At 37.8% G+C, this 20,680-nt stretch overlaps 1 protein-coding gene across 1 annotated transcript; it reads right to left on the bottom strand.

Annotated features, from left to right (window-relative positions):
- Positions 1-6,050: 6,050 nt before the first annotated feature.
- LOC127949642 (uncharacterized) lies at positions 6,051-13,617 on the bottom strand. The gene is made up of 2 exons (XM_052547079.1): positions 8,898-13,617; positions 6,051-8,360 (listed from the first exon to the last, which is right to left on the bottom strand). The coding sequence occupies exon 1, from the start codon at positions 13,604-13,606 to the stop codon at positions 11,180-11,182; it is 2,427 nt and encodes an 808-aa protein (XP_052403039.1). The 5' UTR covers positions 13,607-13,617; the 3' UTR covers positions 6,051-8,360; positions 8,898-11,179.
- Positions 13,618-20,680: the final 7,063 nt, after the last annotated feature.

Below are 20,680 nucleotides of genomic sequence, written 5' to 3'. Positions count from 1 at the left end.
TGTGCCAAACTGAAATGCTTTGTTCTGACTCAGCCTATAACTAAGAGCCATGCTACAGAGGAAAGTGTATGGCTGTAGTTCCCGATTCATTCATACAAATTGAACATATTCAGATTACACATTAACATGTTTTAAAGCCTGCATACATTAATACAAGTCCTGAATCCATAATGCTTAATTAAAAGTTGAAAAAGTCAGCAAAAAACGAATCTAGTCTGAATCAGGTGAGATATATGCACAGATCAATCTAAACTGAAACTGATGTGAGAGGAAAACTGGGGATGTACTTTTTCAGTGGAGGAAGCATCATTATAGATTATGGACTATTTGGTCAGAAGCTACAGTTTAAAGTTAAGAACATCTTGATGGATTTTTTATTTATTTATTGTGGATAAGGAGATACCTCCTGGCAATGTAAAGTGCCTAGAAAAGTGCTATATAAATGTAAGGAATTATTATTATTATTATATTTAATAAACATGCAGCTTTTTTTCACAAGATATTAATTGATGGACTGGAGTCATGTGGATTATTTGTGGATTATTGTTGTTGATGTTTTTATCAGCTGTTTGGACTCTCATTCTGACAGCACCCAATCACTGCAGACGATGTGATATGTTTAAATTCTCTTCTGAAAAATTTGATGAAGAAACAAACTTATCTAAAACTTTGATGACCTAAGGGTGATGATATTTTCATTTTTACCAACATTTCCTTCAAGGTTTTACCAGCATGCTTAGTTTTTTCTTCTAGTTAACCTACTAGATCCCCTTTTCTTGTTCAGGAGTTCGGTTTTTTCTTTCTCTTCCTAATCAGTTTTAAAGGAATAAGTTATAGATGAAATTCTTGGGGTAGCATTATTTGTCATATGACTGTTGTGGTCCTGTATATGGTTTAACAGACAAACCCCAGGGTACAAGAAAATACCCATTTTCTCTGCTCCATAAGCCTTTATCTATTATTACTGTTGGCTCTTCAACTATTATGAGAGTCTCCTTGTGTGTAGAGTATATATATCAAAAATATTCATCAAAATGTAATAGTAAAATAGACATGGTTCTTTCTGTGTCACAAGTGCTCATGGAAATACTTGCCACAGTCGTTTTAAGATTCTGGCTTTCTGATTTATCCTTTATCTAAACAAAAACATACAAGCAGAAAATAGTAAGAGTAGTAAGAAGTCAAAGTGCAGGTCATCAATTCTTTACTCCCCTCATAGGTGAGATGTCTGTGTTTTGCTAATAGACACAGAAGCGAAGAACCAAACTTCAGACTTACATGTTGCCAGCAGTAAGCATCAAACTCTCGAATGTACACTGAATTAACTTTCATTGCCATAAAGCTGTCCATTAGCCCCTGAAGGGCCTTCTGTTATCTTAGCCTTGCACTGCTGATACTTATTTTTCATACTGTACCTTCAGTCCCATCTCACTTTGATGAGAAATACACAATACAAATCTTATTAGAAGCCAGCTTGACACTGTATTATGTTGTTAATAATGTAGCTGAAATGTTGGTCTAGCTACATGTTAAAGCTTTCATAGTGTGTTTAAGCATAAAAATGAGCGTTATTTTTTTTCAACTGTGTGTGGCCTCACCTCAACCGTGAGCTAAACTCACACAGCTGTGTGGCTCCCCTGAGGGACAGAGAATAGCCAACAGAGGCACTGACTGAGTGCAAAGCTGTTGAAATCAGATGGCTTGATGTGTGGTTAGATACAAACAATAAACAAGATGTAAACTATTACTAGGCATAGATAAATAAGAGCATACATCCTGAAGTATTGAGACTTCCTAATCTATGTATTTATTTGCTTTTTTTTTTTTTGTACAGTGTTATGGAAATTGTAAAAATTTGCATTGATTGCATTGGTTGATCCCACTCATATACATTTATCTTACATATATCTTTTTAACATTTTATATCGTTTGAATGTAATCATTAATCAGTAATCAATAAGCATTCAATGAACAGTGTATTGTGTAGTCTAGAGAGTAAATGGGTTTTCTTGTTTAACTCTTAAGCGGTCACTCAGCTAGTGTGAATTTGCCATGTGTGTGTCAGTCTTTACATGTTTTTATGAACGTTGGCAATATGCATCAGATATGACATGGCGTGATGGAGGTGACCCTCCAAGGAGCCTCCTGGTTGGTCGAAGGCTGAGGACCCAAGGGATTTCGGTCACCTTGAAATGTGACTGTTGTCTTTATAAGCTGCTGTGAGCCTGTTTGATAATCTCTTTGCTCACAGACAGCTAGCTGTGTGTAAATGTCTGCAGAAAATTAAAGCAAGACAAAGACAAAACTCTGTTTGGTTTTTCATTTCTTAGTCTTCACAATTATTTTATTGCTTTATAAAATCAGAATTCCCTCGACAATAGGGACAATTCACAATATATAAATATTATCTACATTTCAACTGTAGTCCTTGGTGGCAATTACAACAGTGGCATATAGAGCAGTGTTAATTTAGATTTATATATACAACCTATTACATATGAAAAAATAAAATAAATAAGTAATAATTCTCAAACCACTAAATGTCAAACCTGTATTTTTTTTATGTCCATTTTTATGACAGAATAACTCCTTTGGGTTCACAGTTGTTTTATTTAGAATATCCACAGAAGAACGAAAGTCATACAGGTTTGGAACAACATGAGGGAGATTAAATGATGACATAATATTCATTTTTGGCTCAACTATCCATTTAAATCTTGATATCTTTGCATCTTTGTTTAATATGTTTTATTTATTTGGATTGAAAAGGAGGATAGATATTTATGAAAGGTCAGACTCCTTTAAATATGCTGTCTGAATGATTCATTTCTTCAATATGTCATTAAAGCTTCTAGAGGGATGACGTACACATGACATCTCAATGTCCTATGTTGTCAATATTAAGGTTATTGTTGCATTTGGTGGGAAAAGAGCAAAGAATTTGATGAGCATTTTGCAATTTTCTCATGTATTTTAATGCTAGCGAAGAACAGCAAGGAATGAGGCATATCTCACAAGCATACTTTGCTGACTGTTAATACAATTTTGAAGGAGAGAAGGAGTGATACAAGGCATACTCAGAACTGTCCTGTCAATCAAAGAACTGTTTCCTCTGAGTGCGTTTTCCATCTGTCAAGGGTCAGAGAGTGAAGATGCCCCCGTCTCTCCATCTCCTCATAGGTGAATCACTACCTTGTGCTTTTTATCTGGGCATGACCTGTTGCTAGGTAACCCTGGGTCACAGCTGTACAAGGAAAGTGGAGCTTCTTTTTTTATTTATTAGCGAGTTATAGAGGAGGCAGGATGTAATTTATTAGTTTGATATTGCCAGGCAGCTCAAGTTTCAGATTATAAAGGGGTAGTGGTTGGAACAAAGCATATTCGGGATGCGGGTTGTATTTTAGGAGCACTTATGATGTTCAGATGTGATATACTGTACAATCGAAAGAGACTGACACAAATAAAATCCTGGGCTATATCTGATGCATCATGTAGCGTAGTTCTAAGGGATCAGAGATCAATTTGTTGAACCTGGTGATTTTTGAGGAAAAACAAAATACTCATTCGTGCATAATAGTTTATTAACAGATATATTTATATATAATACTAGATCATCTATTTTGTGTATATGTGCATGTGTGATTTTTATTATATTTTTTGCTTTCACAATTTTCAAAAAATAAAAGAAATGTTGCAGGCCTTTATTATCAATTCGTGTTTCTACTGTGATTTTTAATACAGATTAAAGTAAAAAAAAAAATTATTGTTGGACATTACTCTTCAAATGTGAAATTGCAGCGACACATGAGAAAATGTTCCATGCTTTTTTACACTATTGATGTGCTCCTTATTTATCTCTGCACGATGATGCGGCTTTAATTTGTGCCACATCTGTTGCAGTTTCACACGCCTGTCATGAGCGAGCGTTCCCGTGTTTACCTCATTGGCCCCTAATGAAAACGCTCTGCTTTATCACGGTCTTGCCGAGATGAAGCAATCGTGCTTTGTTCAATTCTTCACTAATGTGTTTGAGGCATTTTTTCAGATCGCTCCTTTAGGCCATCTCTGATCAAAACAAATGCACCTGCACTTTTTGCATCTGCCACTCCCTCGAGACCTGTAAAAATTGACTCCCTGGCTTCCTCTACGAGGCAATTATGGGCCATCTGTTCCCATCTTGGTAGCTCCAGCTCGTTTTGTTTCCACGATTGTTCCTATAATATTATGCATGCTGAATGAAAGAATTAGTGAGTATGTAAAATTTTACATGAAGGTGATTCGTGAAGTCTTGATATTACAACTTTTCTGTTGGTGTGGAGATGAAGAAAAGATAGTAAGTGAAAAAACTAACAAACCTGCAGATTTTTGTTGTTAGTAAAGTATTGAATATTTTTTTAGAAACAATCCTTTGATCAGCATTTGTACTATATTTCATGACAATTCATTCTGTATAAACCCTGTGGCATTTTTTGCAATATTTGTTCTCCCTCTCACCTCATTGTTCATTGTCAAACAGACACAGGGCAATAAAACATGTTTATTAAATTGTTTGCAGTGCAGGTGCTTGGAATAGATTATTTGACACAGGACAGATTATAGCAACAGGACAGCACTATAGAAAACAATACTTGAAATTAGCCATGGCACACAAATAATAACAACAATTACTCATCTGAAAGAAATAACAGGTAATATCCACTAATAGCACTAAGGTATAACTTCTGTTACAACTGTGTTCATATTTCAGCAGAAAATGAACAAGCACATTTTGAAAACAGCCCCTGATGTCCCATAGACAGAATGGCTGAGCAGAGAGGAGAAGATGGAAGGAGGGAGAAGCATAATGGACAGATGTAGAGAATGAGAGGGTAGGGGCTGAGGACCACAAAAAGGGGTAAGTGTCTGCTCTGATAGGTTGGCTGGATATATAGCGGCCTCAGTGTAGTTTTATGCAGAGTGAATTGACTGTCAGGTCTGTTCATCTTATATAGCCCTGTTTGAGGCTGAGGTTTTATCACACTGCATCTACACAAGGAGACAGCTTTTTTCAATTTCGAATCACTATCAAGAATGTCATTTATTGCAGGACACGGCTTATTCTGTCCCCGAGAAGCCACTTTTTAGCTTCATAAACCTGACATCTCTTGCAGAATCTGGATAATAACATTCAATATTCAATATAAAAAAATATTTCCTTTGAAATTAGATTATTCACTATCAGTGAAGGTTTTCCAGTTTCATGGAAAATGAGAGCTCTCCCTTTTTTGACTACAGTGTCATACGATACTTGTAATTTTAAATGCAAAACTAAGTAATAAAGTTTAAATTGAATTTTTATTACTGATATGAATATAAACCAGGTAACATAAATGTAAATATTGTTTGATTGAAGTATTGGTTACTTCTATAATGCAGTGTTCTTATTTAAATGACAGGCTGTGACAGCCACTAACAGCAGAGATGACACAGGTTCTCTGAAAATGCTGCTTCCCTACAAGATGATAACAAAAGGCAAGGATGATACTGAAACTGAATAGGCAATTTAAGTTGAAGAGTGTAATATTATTTACTTTAAATTGTTCCATAAGAGCAGGAAGCAGGAAGTTGATTTGATTTGAAAATTAAAATTAAAATGTACTCTTTTCAACTGTGTGCTAATGTGTCAGTATAACTCAGCTACATACAATAATCAAAAGTGTATGTATTATATGGTTAAACAAAAACTCTGCACCAGGATTATTTGGTTAGTATTTGTTACTATGAAGGGCCATGTTGGTACTGGAGATTTTATTTTATTTTATTTTTTATTTTAAAAACACCTGCTGAAAATAACAGTGCCATGTAGCCTAAACTCATAGGCCTATAAATAAAATAAAATATAAAATATACGCTCAAATAAAAAATAAATAAATAAAAGTAGGCTAATTTAATGTCCTGTTGAAATTGTTTTAATTACGTAAATAATGTATCGAAAATTGTCTCGATCTTAATATCGATACATCACATAGACTCTGTATTTATTAAACAGTAAAAAATTATATTTTAAAGAAAGAAAGAAAGAAAGAGAAAGCTGGTTTCTTATAAAGCAACTTATCACATGCGCATATAATGCGCATACTTGAGGATCCGCGATAAGCATTGCTTAAAATTATAAAACCATTATCAGATTTTCACTCATTTAGCCTAAATTCACACACAATTACAAAGAAACACGCTGTAACACACTGTAGTATCATATATTATTGTAAATGTAGGCTACTCCACTAATCTTTGTTTCAACATTGAAAATTAATTTTACTGCGTGTATGTGACAGAGAGCAGTATTTTTTTCACGATCAGTCATTAATCCATTTAGCAAAGAGTAAAATCAATTAAAGCTTTTTTTTCTTGAATTATTAAACATATTGTATAGGCCTACTTTTCAGAATGTAGATTTTTTAAATAAAATTTGAACAGTCATGTTTGAATACTTGCATGTGGATGTGTTTAAAAGTTCAGTCTCCTATCCCAACAATTACAGGATTACTCATTCTCGGAAATGTTCTTGGATGATAGTGTAGGTTAGACGAAGTTATATTATGGTTTGTCGTTTGATGACATCTAGTGGTGAATATTTAAAATCGCAAACGTATATTTACCATCCGCTGCCGGATTCCGCAGGAAGATGCCCCCTTAAGATCAATGTAGATTTTTTTTCAGTTGTAAAATATTTACATGTAAGTTAAGCATATGCATGACGACGATGCATCAGCCAATGTGTTACTATAGAAAAACGAATTACAGACAAAATAGAATCATCTAAAAGGTAAAAATATTCTATGTCTTATAATTCTATGTTTTAGGCATATTAATATTTACGTGATTGACACAGACACAAGTGTATAAGCTATACCTTTGATGTCACTATTTTTTAATTTATTTTATTTATTTTTGTAAAAACTCTTACAGATCATGTTTTCAAATCATTAGATTTTCACATCACATAGAGGAAAGTAGGCTATCAAAGTGGGTGAATTACTTACTAAGTAATCCTCACATTAACATTATTACTTATTTATTAATGCCATGTTCCAGACTGAAATGTTCCACTTCCAACCCCAATTTGTTCCAGTCAATCACATCATGGTAGCATATTTATCACACACCATGATACATCGTGAGGATTTTTTTTAAAGGTTTTTCTTTTTTCTATCAATAATTAATTTTTTTTTAAAGCCGCCATTTGAAAAAGCAAAAATTCACTTAGAATTTTATACACTTAATATCTAATGTTTTATGTTTGACATAACATAGCTCCACACTATCCTTTTAGGGAGCAGTGACATCAAATGGCATGTCTTGCTAAAGTTGGGGTTAATCGATCTGCCCCAAGTTCACAAGTCGAATGTCATGAATCTGTGTAATTTATCTAATTTATTCCATAATATATACAATTATTCATTTATCATTGAGTTTTTTTTGGGAGGAGCATTAAATAATTGAGATATGTGGTGATATCACAATCGTGTTGCATTGTGGTATATGGAGCTGGGAGACGGAAGTTTGTAAGTGTGTCTAAAAGCGGAATGGAACGCTTTGGGATTTGGTCTGACTTTAGACGTCGCCGATTCCACGTCATTGTAACTATGCAATCAAAGTACAGTGAGAGATTTGAGAGCAGCTGGCTGGCTCATTCTGCGCAGCTTTTCCAGAGCAGCTGCATGATCTGTTTAATGAATGGCGAATTTACTGCCTTTTAAGGGATAGTTCACCCAAAAATGAAAATTATGTCATTAATGACTCACCCTCATGTCATTCAAAACCCCTAAGACCTCCGTTTATCTTCGGGACACAGTTTAAGATATTTTAGATTTAGTCCGAGAGCTTTCTTTCCCTCCATTGAAAGTGTATGTAGAGTATACTGTCCATGTCCAGAAAGGTAATAAAAAACATAATCAAAGTAGTCCATGTGACATCAGAGGGTCAGTTAGAATTTCTTGAAGCATCGAAAATACATTTTGGTCCAAAAATAACAAAAACTACGACTTTATTCAGTATTGTCTTCTGTTCCGGGTCTGTTGTGAGCGCGTTCACTGCAGTGTAGTGATATCCGGTTCGCAAACGAATCATTCGATTTACCCGGTTCTTCTTAGTGAACAAGTTAAACCAGTTCACCAAATCGAACTGAATCGTTTGAAAATGTTCACATCTCCAATAAGCATTAATCCACAAATGACTTAAGCTTTTAACTTTTTTTACGTGGCTGACACGTCCCTCGGAGTCTAAATAAACCAATATCCCTGTAGCTCCCCCAGTGACAGGCATGAGGCAAGAGGTCTTGGTTAAAATACAGGGCTTTAATGTTGGTCAACCCGTGAGAACTGGTTTGAAGAAAGAAAATTAACAAATTAACAAAATAATGCTATATGCATGTCTCAACATATTGTGTTACAATCCAGCCATTTACAGCTAGATACTTTATATGTTATACATCAGAAAAAAATGGCACATGAAAACATATATCAACACAAACACCCTTATAGTAAAATTTACAGTTCAATCAATCAATCAATCACCTTTATTTATATAGTGCTTTAAACAAAATACATTGCGCCAAAGCACTGAACAACATTCATTTGGAAAACAGTGTCTCAATAATGCAAAATGATAGTTAAAGGCAGTTCATCATTGAATTCAGTTATGTCATCTCTGTTCAGTTGAAATAGTGTCTGTTTTAATTTGCAATCAAGTCAATGATATCGCTGTAGATGAAGTGACCCCAACTAAGCAAGCCAGAGGCGACAGCGGCAAGGAACCGAAACTCCATCGGTGACAGAATGGAGAAAAAAACCTTGGGAGAAACCAGGCTCAGTTGGGGGGCCAGTTCTCCTCTGACAAACAAACTCCTCTTAACAAACCTCATTGCTGCTTATCACAAAGAGGTGCTAAACATCCTTTCAGATCTCCCGTATCATCTTCTGTCTATTTTCTTGTAAATTTATCCACTTAAACACTACAACAGCGGAATAATCAGTCTCTTTCGCCGTAAAGTTTTTCTCAGTGCGTCGCTCAAAATCGCCCGGCCGGAAACCTCCGGGCGGAACCAATAATTAGTTCCGTCTTGCTGTTAACATTCAAATACAGAAACAACAGAATAGTAAAAGTGCTAATACAGAAATAAACTGGCATCAGGCAGTTACACTCCCACTAAATCACAAGTGATTTCTTAAACTTGGAGACAAACATATTGCATGAATAAAGTAAATGAACTCAATCCTAATAAACAACTAATAAACTGTGTTTGAGTGTATGATAGAACCATCAGTCTGCTTCTACCAATGTAACTGTTTTCTGAATGGGTCTCTCCAGGTAAACAGGTTTGGATGTACGCTTTCCTCTTCCATCCAGGGAGGAGTCACTGATGAGTAACTTGAGTCTCCTCACTCTTTCATCGCTTCCAGGATACTCTGATGACTCTTGCTAGCTTCCATTGGTTTCGTGGAGTAGCCGCATCTTGCAACAAAATAATGTCTCCGACCTTTGCATTTCTGCGATTTTTGGTCCTCTTCTGTCTGTGTTGGAGATTTAAGAGGTACTCCTTTCTCCATCGTACCCAAAAGTTGTTGGTTAAAAGTTGAACTCTGCGCCATCTTTTGCGGAGGTAGAGATCCTCCTTGACAAACTTTCCAGGAGGAGGGAGAATGATTGTAGATTTCATGGTCAAGATGTGGTTTGGTGTCAAGGGCTCTGGACTAGTAGAATCATTCAAATGATCAGTGGTTAGAGGTCTGCTATTCACAACCGCCATGGCCTCATATAGAAATGTTCGTAGGGAAGAGGAGTCAAGTTGTCTGGACGACTGTTGTAGAATAGACGCCAGGACACTTCTGATAGTGCGGATCTGTCTTTCCCAGACCCCACCCATATGACTTGAGGCCGGGCTGTTCATGACGAACTCGCACCCCAAATCTTTGAGCTCCTCTTGATCCATCTGTTTAAATGCTTCAATGAACTCACGCCTTGCTCCAACAAAGTTTGTCCCTTGATCACACCTTATCTGCCTTACTGATCCACGAATGGCGATGAATGAACGCAGAGCTTTAATAAAGGCATCTGAGGTCAAGTCATCAAGTGCTTCAATGTGAACTCCTCTAGAACACATGCAGGTGAGTAACAGCCCATAACGCTTTAGCTCCTTTCTTCCTTCCTTAATATGAAACGGTCCGAAGCAGTCCATTCCACAGTAAGTGAATGGAGCAGTTGTTTCCATCCGCTCTTCTGGAAGGTATGCCATCCTTTGTTGCTCTGTGCACCTTCGGAACTTTCTGCAACTTGTGCACTTGTGAATATGGGATGAAACAAGCTTGCTGCAACCCAGGATCCATATGCCATTGGCTCGGAGCTCATTAATAGTCATTCCTCGACCTTGATGGTATACTCTTTCATGATAATGCTTGATGAGCAATGCAGAAACATGATTGTCTCTAGGAAGGATTGCTGGATGCCTCACATGTGGATGTAGGGCAGCATGAGCTAAGCGGCCTCCTACTCTAATTACACCTTGATCATCTAGGAACGGACATAGTTTGTGCAGCTGGTTGGCTTTGTCTTTGAGGTTTGTCTCTTTATGATGTTTAAGGCGTTGAATTTCTTGAAAGAGAGTTGCTTCCTGCACCATCTTGATTATGGTCAGCTCCGCCTCTTTCCTTTCCTCCAAGCTTGAGGCCTCACAGGACTTTGGCTTGAGATCTTTGATTTCCTTAGCACGGCGCTTGAGTCTGGCAACAGCTTTCACCAATCTTGCCCATTCTGAGAATTTGTGTAGACGCTCTAGAAGTATTCTTGCTTCTTTTGCCTGAGTGTCATGAACCTGAGCTTTCTTGACCTCTGGGTCGCTGCTCTCGATCTCTCCCACCATGACAACTCCAGTTGGTAACTCTTTCTGCCAAAGAAAGTCTGGACCTGTGAACCAGTTAGAATCTTTGAGTTGTTTTGCCGTGGCACCCCTTGAGGCGTGGTCAGCTGGGTTGTCTTCTGAAGCTACATATCTCCATTGTCCAGCCTCTGTACTTAGTTTGATGCGCTCAACTCTATTTGCTACAAAAACATGAAATCTTCTGGCTTCATTACTGATGTACCCAAGTACAACCTTTGAATCAGTCCAGAAACATTCTTGTTGGCAGTCTATTTCTAGTTCTTTCTAGAGCATGTCAATGGTCCGGACTGCTACCACTGCTGCTGACAGCTCGAGTCTTGGTATAGTCATGACTTTAGTAGGGGCAACTCTTGACTTTCCCATGACTAAGGAGCATTGGACCTCACCTGATGTACTGACTGCTCTTAAATATGAGCTCTCTCCATAGCCTGACACGCTGGCGTCAGAGAAGTGGTGGAGCTCATAGTGCTGGACCTTAAAGCCTGATGGCAGGTAGCATCTTTGGACTCTCACCTCAGCCAAGTTTTTTAGATCTTGCACCCAAGACTCCCACAGGGGTCGAAGGTCATCAGACAAAGGATCATCCCAACTGAGCTTATCACGACACATCTGCTGCAGGATTTGCTTTCCTACCAGGATTAAGGGTGCCACAAATCCAAGTGGGTCATACACAGAGGCAACTGTGGACAGGACCCCTCTGCGTGTAAGTGGATATTCTTTAACAACCACTCTGAATTGCAGCTCATCAGAAGTCACACACCACTGTACCCCCAGTGCTCTTTCCATTAGTGGTTCTCCCAATATCATGGTCAAATCCTTGACAGCTTTAGCACACTCTTCCTCAGGAATTGTGGCTAAGACTTCTCTGCTGTTGGAGATGAACTTGTGTAATCGAAGTTTGCCTGTGCAACAAAGCTCTCTTGTTTCCTTCACTAGTTGGATTGCTTGGTCTTCAGATTCTACGCTTGTCAATCCATCATCGACGTAAAAGTTCCTCTGGATGAACCTGATGGTTTCTTCTCTAAAGCGTTCTTGTCCTTGAGCGGCAAGATGCTTCAGGCCATAGTTAGCACATCCAGGTGATGAAGCTGCACTGAACAAGTGGACCTTCATTCGATAGATGGAGGGCTGGGCTTTAAGATCTCCATCCTTCCACCACAAGAATCTGAGATAATCTTGGTCTTCTTTCTTAACATGGAACTGATGGAACATTTGTTCTATGTCACACATAACTGCCACACAACCCTTTCTGAACCGACACAAAACTCCCACCAAGGTGTTCGTTAACTCTGGGCCAGTCAGGAGATGGTCATTTAGGGATGTCCCTTGAAACCTTACGGAGCAGTCAAAAACGACACGGATCTTACCAGGCTTTTGAGGATGATACACCCCATGGTGGGGAATGTACCACGCTGGAGTCTTACTGATATCCTCTTCAGGGACAAGCTCGGCATATCCATGAGCTATTGTCTCATCCATGAAGGCCTTATAGTCTTTGTAGTACTGCTCATTTCCCTTTAACTTTTTCTCCAGACATCTGAGACGGTGGATGCCACATATCTTGTTATCTGGTAAGTTTGGTCTTCCTTTCTTGAAGGGAAGTGGCATTTCATAGTGCCCGTCATCCTTGAGTCTGATGCCACTTTCCATAATTGACATGAACTGAAGATCCTCTTGAGAAAGGTGTTCATCTTCCGAAGCCCTTTCTGCAAAATCAGATTCCAACACCTTGATGACATCTGTTGGAAGGATTACTTCCTTGATCTGTGTTCTACAGACATAGTGCACTTCGCTTGGGAGATTTGGAAGAACTGATATCACTTGCTGCACAATGACCTGGTGACTTGTTCCAAAAGCATCTCCAAAGTCAAGACATGGGTTGCCATAACCAACTATACTCCAACCCAGGTCTGTTCTCTGAGCAAAGGGCTCACTTTCTTCTCCAGCAACCACTTGTCTTGGTACAAGAGCCTGAGGACAGTTGTAGCCAATTAGCAGGCCGACATCACAGCTCTGTAGAGGAGCAATTTCATCTGCAATGTGCTCAAGGTGAGACCATGACTTGGCAGTCTCTGGTGTGGGAATATGATCTCTGTTTGCAGGGATGAATTCTCTTGAGTAAGTTACTGGCAGAGAGATTATCTTATCCGAGTAGAATCCTCTTATTTGTAGACCAGTCAGCTTTCTGCTAGGCACCACTGTATTTCTTGAAGTCATCGTGGAGAGCTTTAACTGGACTGGTTCATCTTTAGTGTGAAGCACCTTTGCTGTCTCTTCAAGGATGAAGGTCGTGTCACTCTGTGTATCGATGAGTGCGTACACAAGAACTTCATGATTTGGCTTACTTGTAGTTGACAACCACACAGGAATGACTGAGGATGTATGGGTGCTTTTAACATTCTGGATAACTCTGTTAGATGTTATCTCGCATGGTGTTCTTGTCATCTTTTCTTGTGAACGATCTGTTGTTTCTTCTCTTGACTTGTCACGCTCCATTTCCCTTCCAATCCTTGTTGACATTCCTCTTTCTTTGCTGCGATTATCGTGTAGGCAGGTTGGATGTCCTTTCTCACAAGTGTCGCAGATCTTCCTATTTTCACACTCCTTTGAGCGATGGCCAGGCTTCAGACAGCCAAAGCACAACTTCATCCCTTGAACAAACTTGATTCGCTCAGAGATGGTCTTATCCATAAATTTCCAACACTTGTGTAAACTGTGACCTGACTTCTCACAAAAGAAACAGCTTGTGGAGGAAGCCTTTTCATCCGAGTTAGTTGCTAGTACTTTAGCTCCTACAGCTCTGTTCTTTAAAACTTTGATCTGCTTATCTTCAGCAGGTTTCAGAGCATGGAAAGATGTTATTGGGTTATTTGCAATCTATTCCCAAAAGCTTGGGAATGTGTGACTTTCTTCCTCCACTTCAATTACCTTTCTGTTCCATCTCGAAGTCAGCCAGTCTGGAAGTTTTGCAAGTAACTTCTGGTTCTCATTGCAGTCATTAAGTACATTGAGGCCTCTGATCTGAGTCATAGCTGCCTCACAGCTCCGCAGGAAATCAGCAAACTCTTGAAGTTCGATACTGCTTTTAGAGCTTATCTTGGGCCATCCCTCCAGCTTGTCTCTGAAAGCTTTGGCTATGAGGAATGGATTCCCATATCTTTCCTCGAGGATCCTCCATGCTGCATGATAGGCTGATTCTGAACCAAGCAGGAAGTAGCTCTCTATAGCCTTTTTAGCAGGTCCACTCACATACTTTCGCAAGTAATATATCTTTTCTTCAGTTGGAATGTTTTTCCGATCAATGAGTGTCTGAAAAGAAACCTTCCAGTCATTGAATCTGAGTGGGTCGCCACTGAATATTGTTGGTTCAGGTATCGGAAGACGACCTGCACTGATGGACTCTGCAAGTGCTCTAACAAGAGCTGCTGTGCTGTCATCTTGCTTTGAGTGTCCCCAGTCTTGTGGTGAGGAATGGTGCTGCAACAGATTATTTTCATGTTTCGCTTCTTCCCTTTCCTTAATACAGACACTTTGATGGAGTAGACTGCTTATTTCTTCATCTGAGCACTGACTCTGATCATACACTCGCTGACGTGCCTTAGCAGCTTTTAACTTTTTAACTGTTTCTAGTCGCTCCAGTTGTCTGCGCTTTGCTTCTAGCACCTTTTGTCTCTCTGCAGCTTCAGCTTCAAGCTTTTCCAATTCCTCAATGCAACACTCTTGTTCTAGTAGTACTTCTAGAGTAGCTTCATTGGCAGCAACTTCAGCAGCGGCATCTTGTCTGCTAGCAGAAATCTGACTTGAATGTCTGGAGGTGCCTTGAGCATGAGAGGACTTTGTGAATTGGGATCTGACACTTATCTTGTCTGATGCTACAGACTTGAATATAGACGATGTCGCCCTGTGGCCTTGTTCTTCATTTCCTCCACCATTATCTGCTGTCTCCAAACGATCTTTTGCACTTTGGATGATCTTCCTGGTTACTGCATCACAGGTGTCAATTCTGCGACGTGTGTCCTGATCAGGGTTATCTATGTGCCTCAACTCTTCATAAGCAATGATCAGATTTTTTGAGGCTACGCTTACTTTGCTGATGTATTCATGTAGCAGGTTGTTAGAGCATTGTCCACTCAGGGCTCGCTTGGCGTCCTTAGCGATAGCCTTCCACTCCTCATATCTCACAGTGAAACTGTGAGCAAATCTTCTTATTTGCTCACTGTACAGTTCTTGGCCCTTTTCCGTTAATTTTCAGACTCTTTGGCTTCTTCTAGGTTCTTGTGAGGAAGTGTGGTCTTCAGCTCCTGTGCCTTTAGTGGCCTGTGGTTGTATGTCTATGCACTGCTGCTCTACATTTTTCCCTGCACTAACCTGCTTTCTGCTAGAGGTATGACTAGGCTCTGACATTGTTACTTGGTGTACTTAATTTTGGGTTAAATGTAATTTGGCAAGAAGCTAAGTGTTTCACTTCTCATAAGCTATTCACATTCATAAACTTTCTACCACTAGTATTAGTCTTTAGAAAATATTCACATCTACTTCACACAAATCAATATCCCGTTAATCTGTGAAATGCAAAATTCAGTCTATTATGCAGAACATTTTCATTCAAGTCTCTTAGTTGCAGCTTAGTTAACACTTAAGCATGCACACAACTATACCGTATGAATATGAAGGCAAAAATATGTCACAGTCTCTTGTGGAAAATATTTAAGCTTTTTGGCTTCAGCTGGATTCGTGGTAGGGCACCTGGATTTTTCTATGGATGCTGCAGATGTGTAAATGTCAGGGGCAGATGCACACTCTTGGATGTAGAGATGTCCCTTCTTGCCCATGGATCACAGCTCTTTGGTACTGTCTTCCTCGTCTACTCATGCAGAGCAGATGAGTTCTCACTGTAGCTCCCCCAGTGACAGGCATGAGGCAAGAGGTCTTGGTTAAAATACAGGGCTTTAATGTTGGTCAACCTGTGAGAACTGGTTTGAAGAAAGAAAATTAACAAATTAACAAAATAATGCTATATGCATGTCTCAACATATTGTGTTACAATCCAGCCATTTACAGCTAGATACTTTATATGTTATACATCAGAAAAAATGGCACATGAAAACATATATCAACACAAACACCCTTAAAGTAAAATTTACAGTTAACAAACCTCATTGCTGCTTATCACAAAGAGGTGCTAAACATCCTTTCAGATCTCCCGTATCATCTTCTGTCTATTTTCTTGTAAATTTATCCACTTAAACACTACAACAGCGGAATAATCAGTCTCTTTCGCCGTAAAGTTTTTCTCAGTGCGTCGCTCAAAAGCGCCCGGCCGGAAACCTCCGGGCGGAACCAATAATTAGTTCCGTCTTGCTGTTAACATTCAAATACAGAAACAACAGAATAGTAAAAGTGCTAATACAGAAATAAACTGGCATCAGGCAGTTACAATCCCGGAGTAATTAATGTACTCAAACAGTACACTGACTGAACTGCTGTGAAGAGAGAACTGAAGATGAACACCGAGCCGAGCCGGAAAAAAGAACAAAAGATTGACTCGTTCTCGAGTCATGAACCGGTTGCATCGGTTTTTGGATCAGTTTTTGGGAAGTTTGGTTCTTTTCAGTGAACTGGTTCTTTCGGACAGTTCGATTCAATAAACCGGTTGGGGGAAGGGGAAAAAAACGGTTCACCAGTTCTTTTGCGTTTTGCGTAATGGCGTAATTGGTGATGATTGCCTTCATTCAAGCCTTCGGTTTACCCACGCTCATAACATTAGCACAGAATCAGTTCAGAATCAATCACCAAAAGAACCAGTTTGGTTCAGACTCGCTGTGTGTCAGTGTGTTTCACACTGAATCATGCATGAGCAGTATCATCAGCTCCTTGGTTCTTGAATCGGATGAGTCGTTCGTTCGTTATCTAGCTTGGCTCTGTGTTCATCTTCAGTTCTCTCTTCACAGCAGTTCAGTCAGTGTACTGTTTGAGTAAATAAATTACTCCAGGATATTGGTTTATTTTGACTCAGAGGGAGCCAAGTCAACCAAGTTAAAAAAGTTAACAGCTTAAGTAATTTGTGGATTAATACTTATTGGAGACGCGAACCATTTCAAACGATTCAGTTCGATTTGGTGAGCTGGTTCAACCGGTTTACAAAGAAGAACCAGTTAAATCGAATTATTCGTTCACGAACCGGATATCACTACACTGCAGTAAACGCGCTCACAACAGACCCGGAAGAGAAGACAATGCTGAATAAAGTCGTAGTTTTTGTTATTTTTGGACCAATGGACTACTTGAACTACTTTGACGATGTTTTTATTACTTTTCTGGACATGGAAAGTATACTGTACATACACTTTCAGTGGATGGACAGAAAGCTCTAGGACTAAATCTAAAATATCTTAAAATGTGTTCGGAAGATGATCGGAGGTCTGAATAGGCTATTTAAGTTGAAGAGTGTCATATTACTTACTTTAATGGTTCCATAAAAGCAGGAAGTGGTTGATTTGAAAATTAAAATTAAAATGTACTGTTCTCTACTGTGTACAAATGTATCAGTATAACTCAGCTACGTACAGTAATCTAAAATGTATGTATTATATGGTCAAACAAAAACTCTGCATCAGGATCCTGCTTTTAAACTATTTTTTTCCAACATTTTATTTGGTTAGTGTTTGTTACTATGAAGGGCCATGTTGGTACTGGAGATTTTATTTTTATTTTATTTTATTTAAATTTTATTTTAAAAACAGCTCCTGAAAATAACAGTGCCATGTAGCCTAAACTCATAGGCCTATAAATAAAATTATAACATCATTTATAAATAAACATGATGTCTGATATGCAAATATAGTCTCAAATATAGCAAATTCATTGGCTGCGGTGTGTGTTGTCATGTAAACATGGATGAACAGCGTGTGTAGACATGATCAAATTTCATTCATTGTGTTTAATAACTTTTGGCCCTGTCTGCCTTCCACACTCATGTTTACTCACAAAACTGTGCATTTACAACAGCAACAAATAATTTAATGTAACCTCAATATTATATTGTCATATTTATCAAAATAAAACTGAACTATGTTAAACTATGTACTTTGTTCTTTTGTATACAGGGCTTGCATTAAGAAATAAATTACAGAACAGAAAATGTTTCTGGAACACATGACCGCCTTCTTTCATTTGACTTTACCCTGTTCAATCTCAATTACCCTCCACCAAACTCACCGTACAGTTTAGGGGTCTGTGCTAAAACTCAATGGGTTTGGAGCAGCAAGAGTTACTCAAGTGTCGCTGTTGGACATTTTCATTGTCTATGTTCATAATATGTGTATTATTTTTATTGTTATTTTTTAAGAAGGCACTGCCTCCTTTGCCTGCATCAGGCTACATGCAGAGAAGTCCTCACAGGAATGTGGGAGGGGAGTACATGAGCCAGTGGAAAAAGGCAGATTGGAAAAAATTAAGGAGGGGTTTTCTTTGTAAACACAGAACATGAGACACCTGCACTCAGGTAGGATGTTGATCTCTCTTTCTTACTGCATCTTTAAAAAAACAACAACAAAAAAAAAAACCATTAAGATACTTTTGATAGCAAAAAACATTGTATATATTGTTATATTATTGCCAATTTATTAATGAATTTATGTATTGAAAAATAATGTTGGGTTTTTTTTGGATTAAGAATGTTAAAACTTACATGGCGTATATATACAATGATGTAAAGCCTTTTTCAATATTATTAATAACTTATTTTTTTTTATAATACACAGCAGTTTGCATATTGCAAACATAACCTATATTTTATGTTTTCTCTAAACATTTCTTCCTTTTAAATCCAACAGTCTCTTTTCAAAATCAGATTTTCTTTTTCTTTTTTTATTATACAAATAAATGTTTATTTCACATTTCTGGTCACTAATGCTATGCAACAGCTTTAGTAGGTTAGCAACCTGAGCCCTCATTCATCTTTAATGTGAATGAACATGATAGGACCCAAGTGACCACACACACACACACAAAGGATTTAGATTTTTAGATCCCTTTTGTCCTCTGTTGGACTGGTCAATAACAAAGCAATTTTGTTCCTATGTGTTTTTGTTGTTGTTGATTGTTGTGACCTGTTGCAGAGTATGTCACTTTGATTATTTCACTTGTTTGTGTAATACATCTTATCTGTTTTAGATTACAAATACATAAAACATAAAATAATATTTAGTTCAGTTTATGAAATGGGGGATAGTCCTTCATTCAATTACTGGGGTCAGATTTTCTAAGAAGAATTATTATTATTTATTTATTTTTTTACTAACATACCACTGTAAATTTGATACTTTCCCTCTTTCATTGCTGTTTTACTCTTGTTTTTGCACAATGTCACAATGGTCAATGTGCCAGGATAATAATGTGTGAGACTCCATAACCATTAACATAAATTATATCTGGAAGTCCTGCATTTAAATTTCACAGAGATTGCAGAGACAATAAAAGCACAAAATGTTACCATGTCAGTCAATGCCCATAGTATCAGTTGTCAAACTCAGGAGGCTAAAGGCTTTTGTGAGACTGTCCTAGTTCTCAGTTGCCCCCAGTGGTTATCAGTAAAATGTGTGTGATTCAACAGAAGACTAGTGTTCTGCTAAAAAAGACACTACAACGGACTGTATTACAAAGTGATGACCTCTTCAGCAAAGCCCGAAGCAACCAAGGCATTCAATTACTTTGTATCGCTATGAGAGGATTACAAAATTGCTAAATGTGCTTATAGAAACATTTCACTACAGTTTCCAGTTGAAATAAACACTAGTGGCAGTAAAAAACACACACACATACACACACACACACACAAACAAATACCTTTAATTCTGTTTCCACAAACTGTGATAAAGGGGCACATCAAAAAAAAAAAAAAAAAAAACAGAAAAAAACAAAGACATATTTTTGTACAGTGAGCAAAGTACTGTTATGAGCTCGAAACACTTTTTACCATAGCGCATGATTTGTAAGCACATTTAGATTTCTGCATCACATTACAAATTCCTTATGTATGGCTTTTCTGATGTAGTAAATTTGCACGTGAAACATTACAAGCAATGCAGTATAATATTTCTTTATGATGCTGTGCTGTATAATAAACCCACATCTGCAAAGGAGAATAAATTATATACATATGTGGTCAAAATTTTACATACACTGTCTAGAATCTGCTAAATGTTAATTACTTCACCAAAATAAGTGGGATCATACAAAATGCATGTTATTGTTTTATTTAGTACTGACCTGAATAACATATTTCACATAAAATACATTTTGTAATAGTCCACAAGAGAATTTTTTTTTTTTTTATAACCTTGTTCAAAAGTTTCAATATGCTCAATTCTTATTAGTGTGTTGTTACCTGGATCATCCACAACTGGATGTTTTTTTTTTCTTGTGATAGTTGTTCATGAGTCCCTTGTTTGTTCTGAACAATTAAACTACCCTCTGTTATTCAGAAAAAAAATACTTAAGGTCCCAAAAATTATTTAGTTTTTCCAGCATCTTTTGCCTATTTGAACCCTTTTGAGATACATGTTTTTTGGGGCAACAGAGGGACTCATAAGCAACTATTACAAAAGGATCAAATGGTCACTGAAGCTCTTTAAGGAAAATCGATGCAGTAAGTGTAAGCTTTCAAACAGAATGAAGATGTGTACATTATTCTTATATATATATATCACATTTCCATATATATATAAGTTGAATAATATGTTGAATTTACCCAGATCTTCAAAT

The sequence above is a fragment of the Carassius gibelio genome, chromosome B1 (genome assembly GCF_023724105.1).
Source record: "Carassius gibelio isolate Cgi1373 ecotype wild population from Czech Republic chromosome B1, carGib1.2-hapl.c, whole genome shotgun sequence".
Taxonomy (NCBI): domain Eukaryota; kingdom Metazoa; phylum Chordata; class Actinopteri; order Cypriniformes; family Cyprinidae; genus Carassius; species Carassius gibelio.
This window is presented reverse-complemented; position numbering and strand designations above follow the sequence as displayed.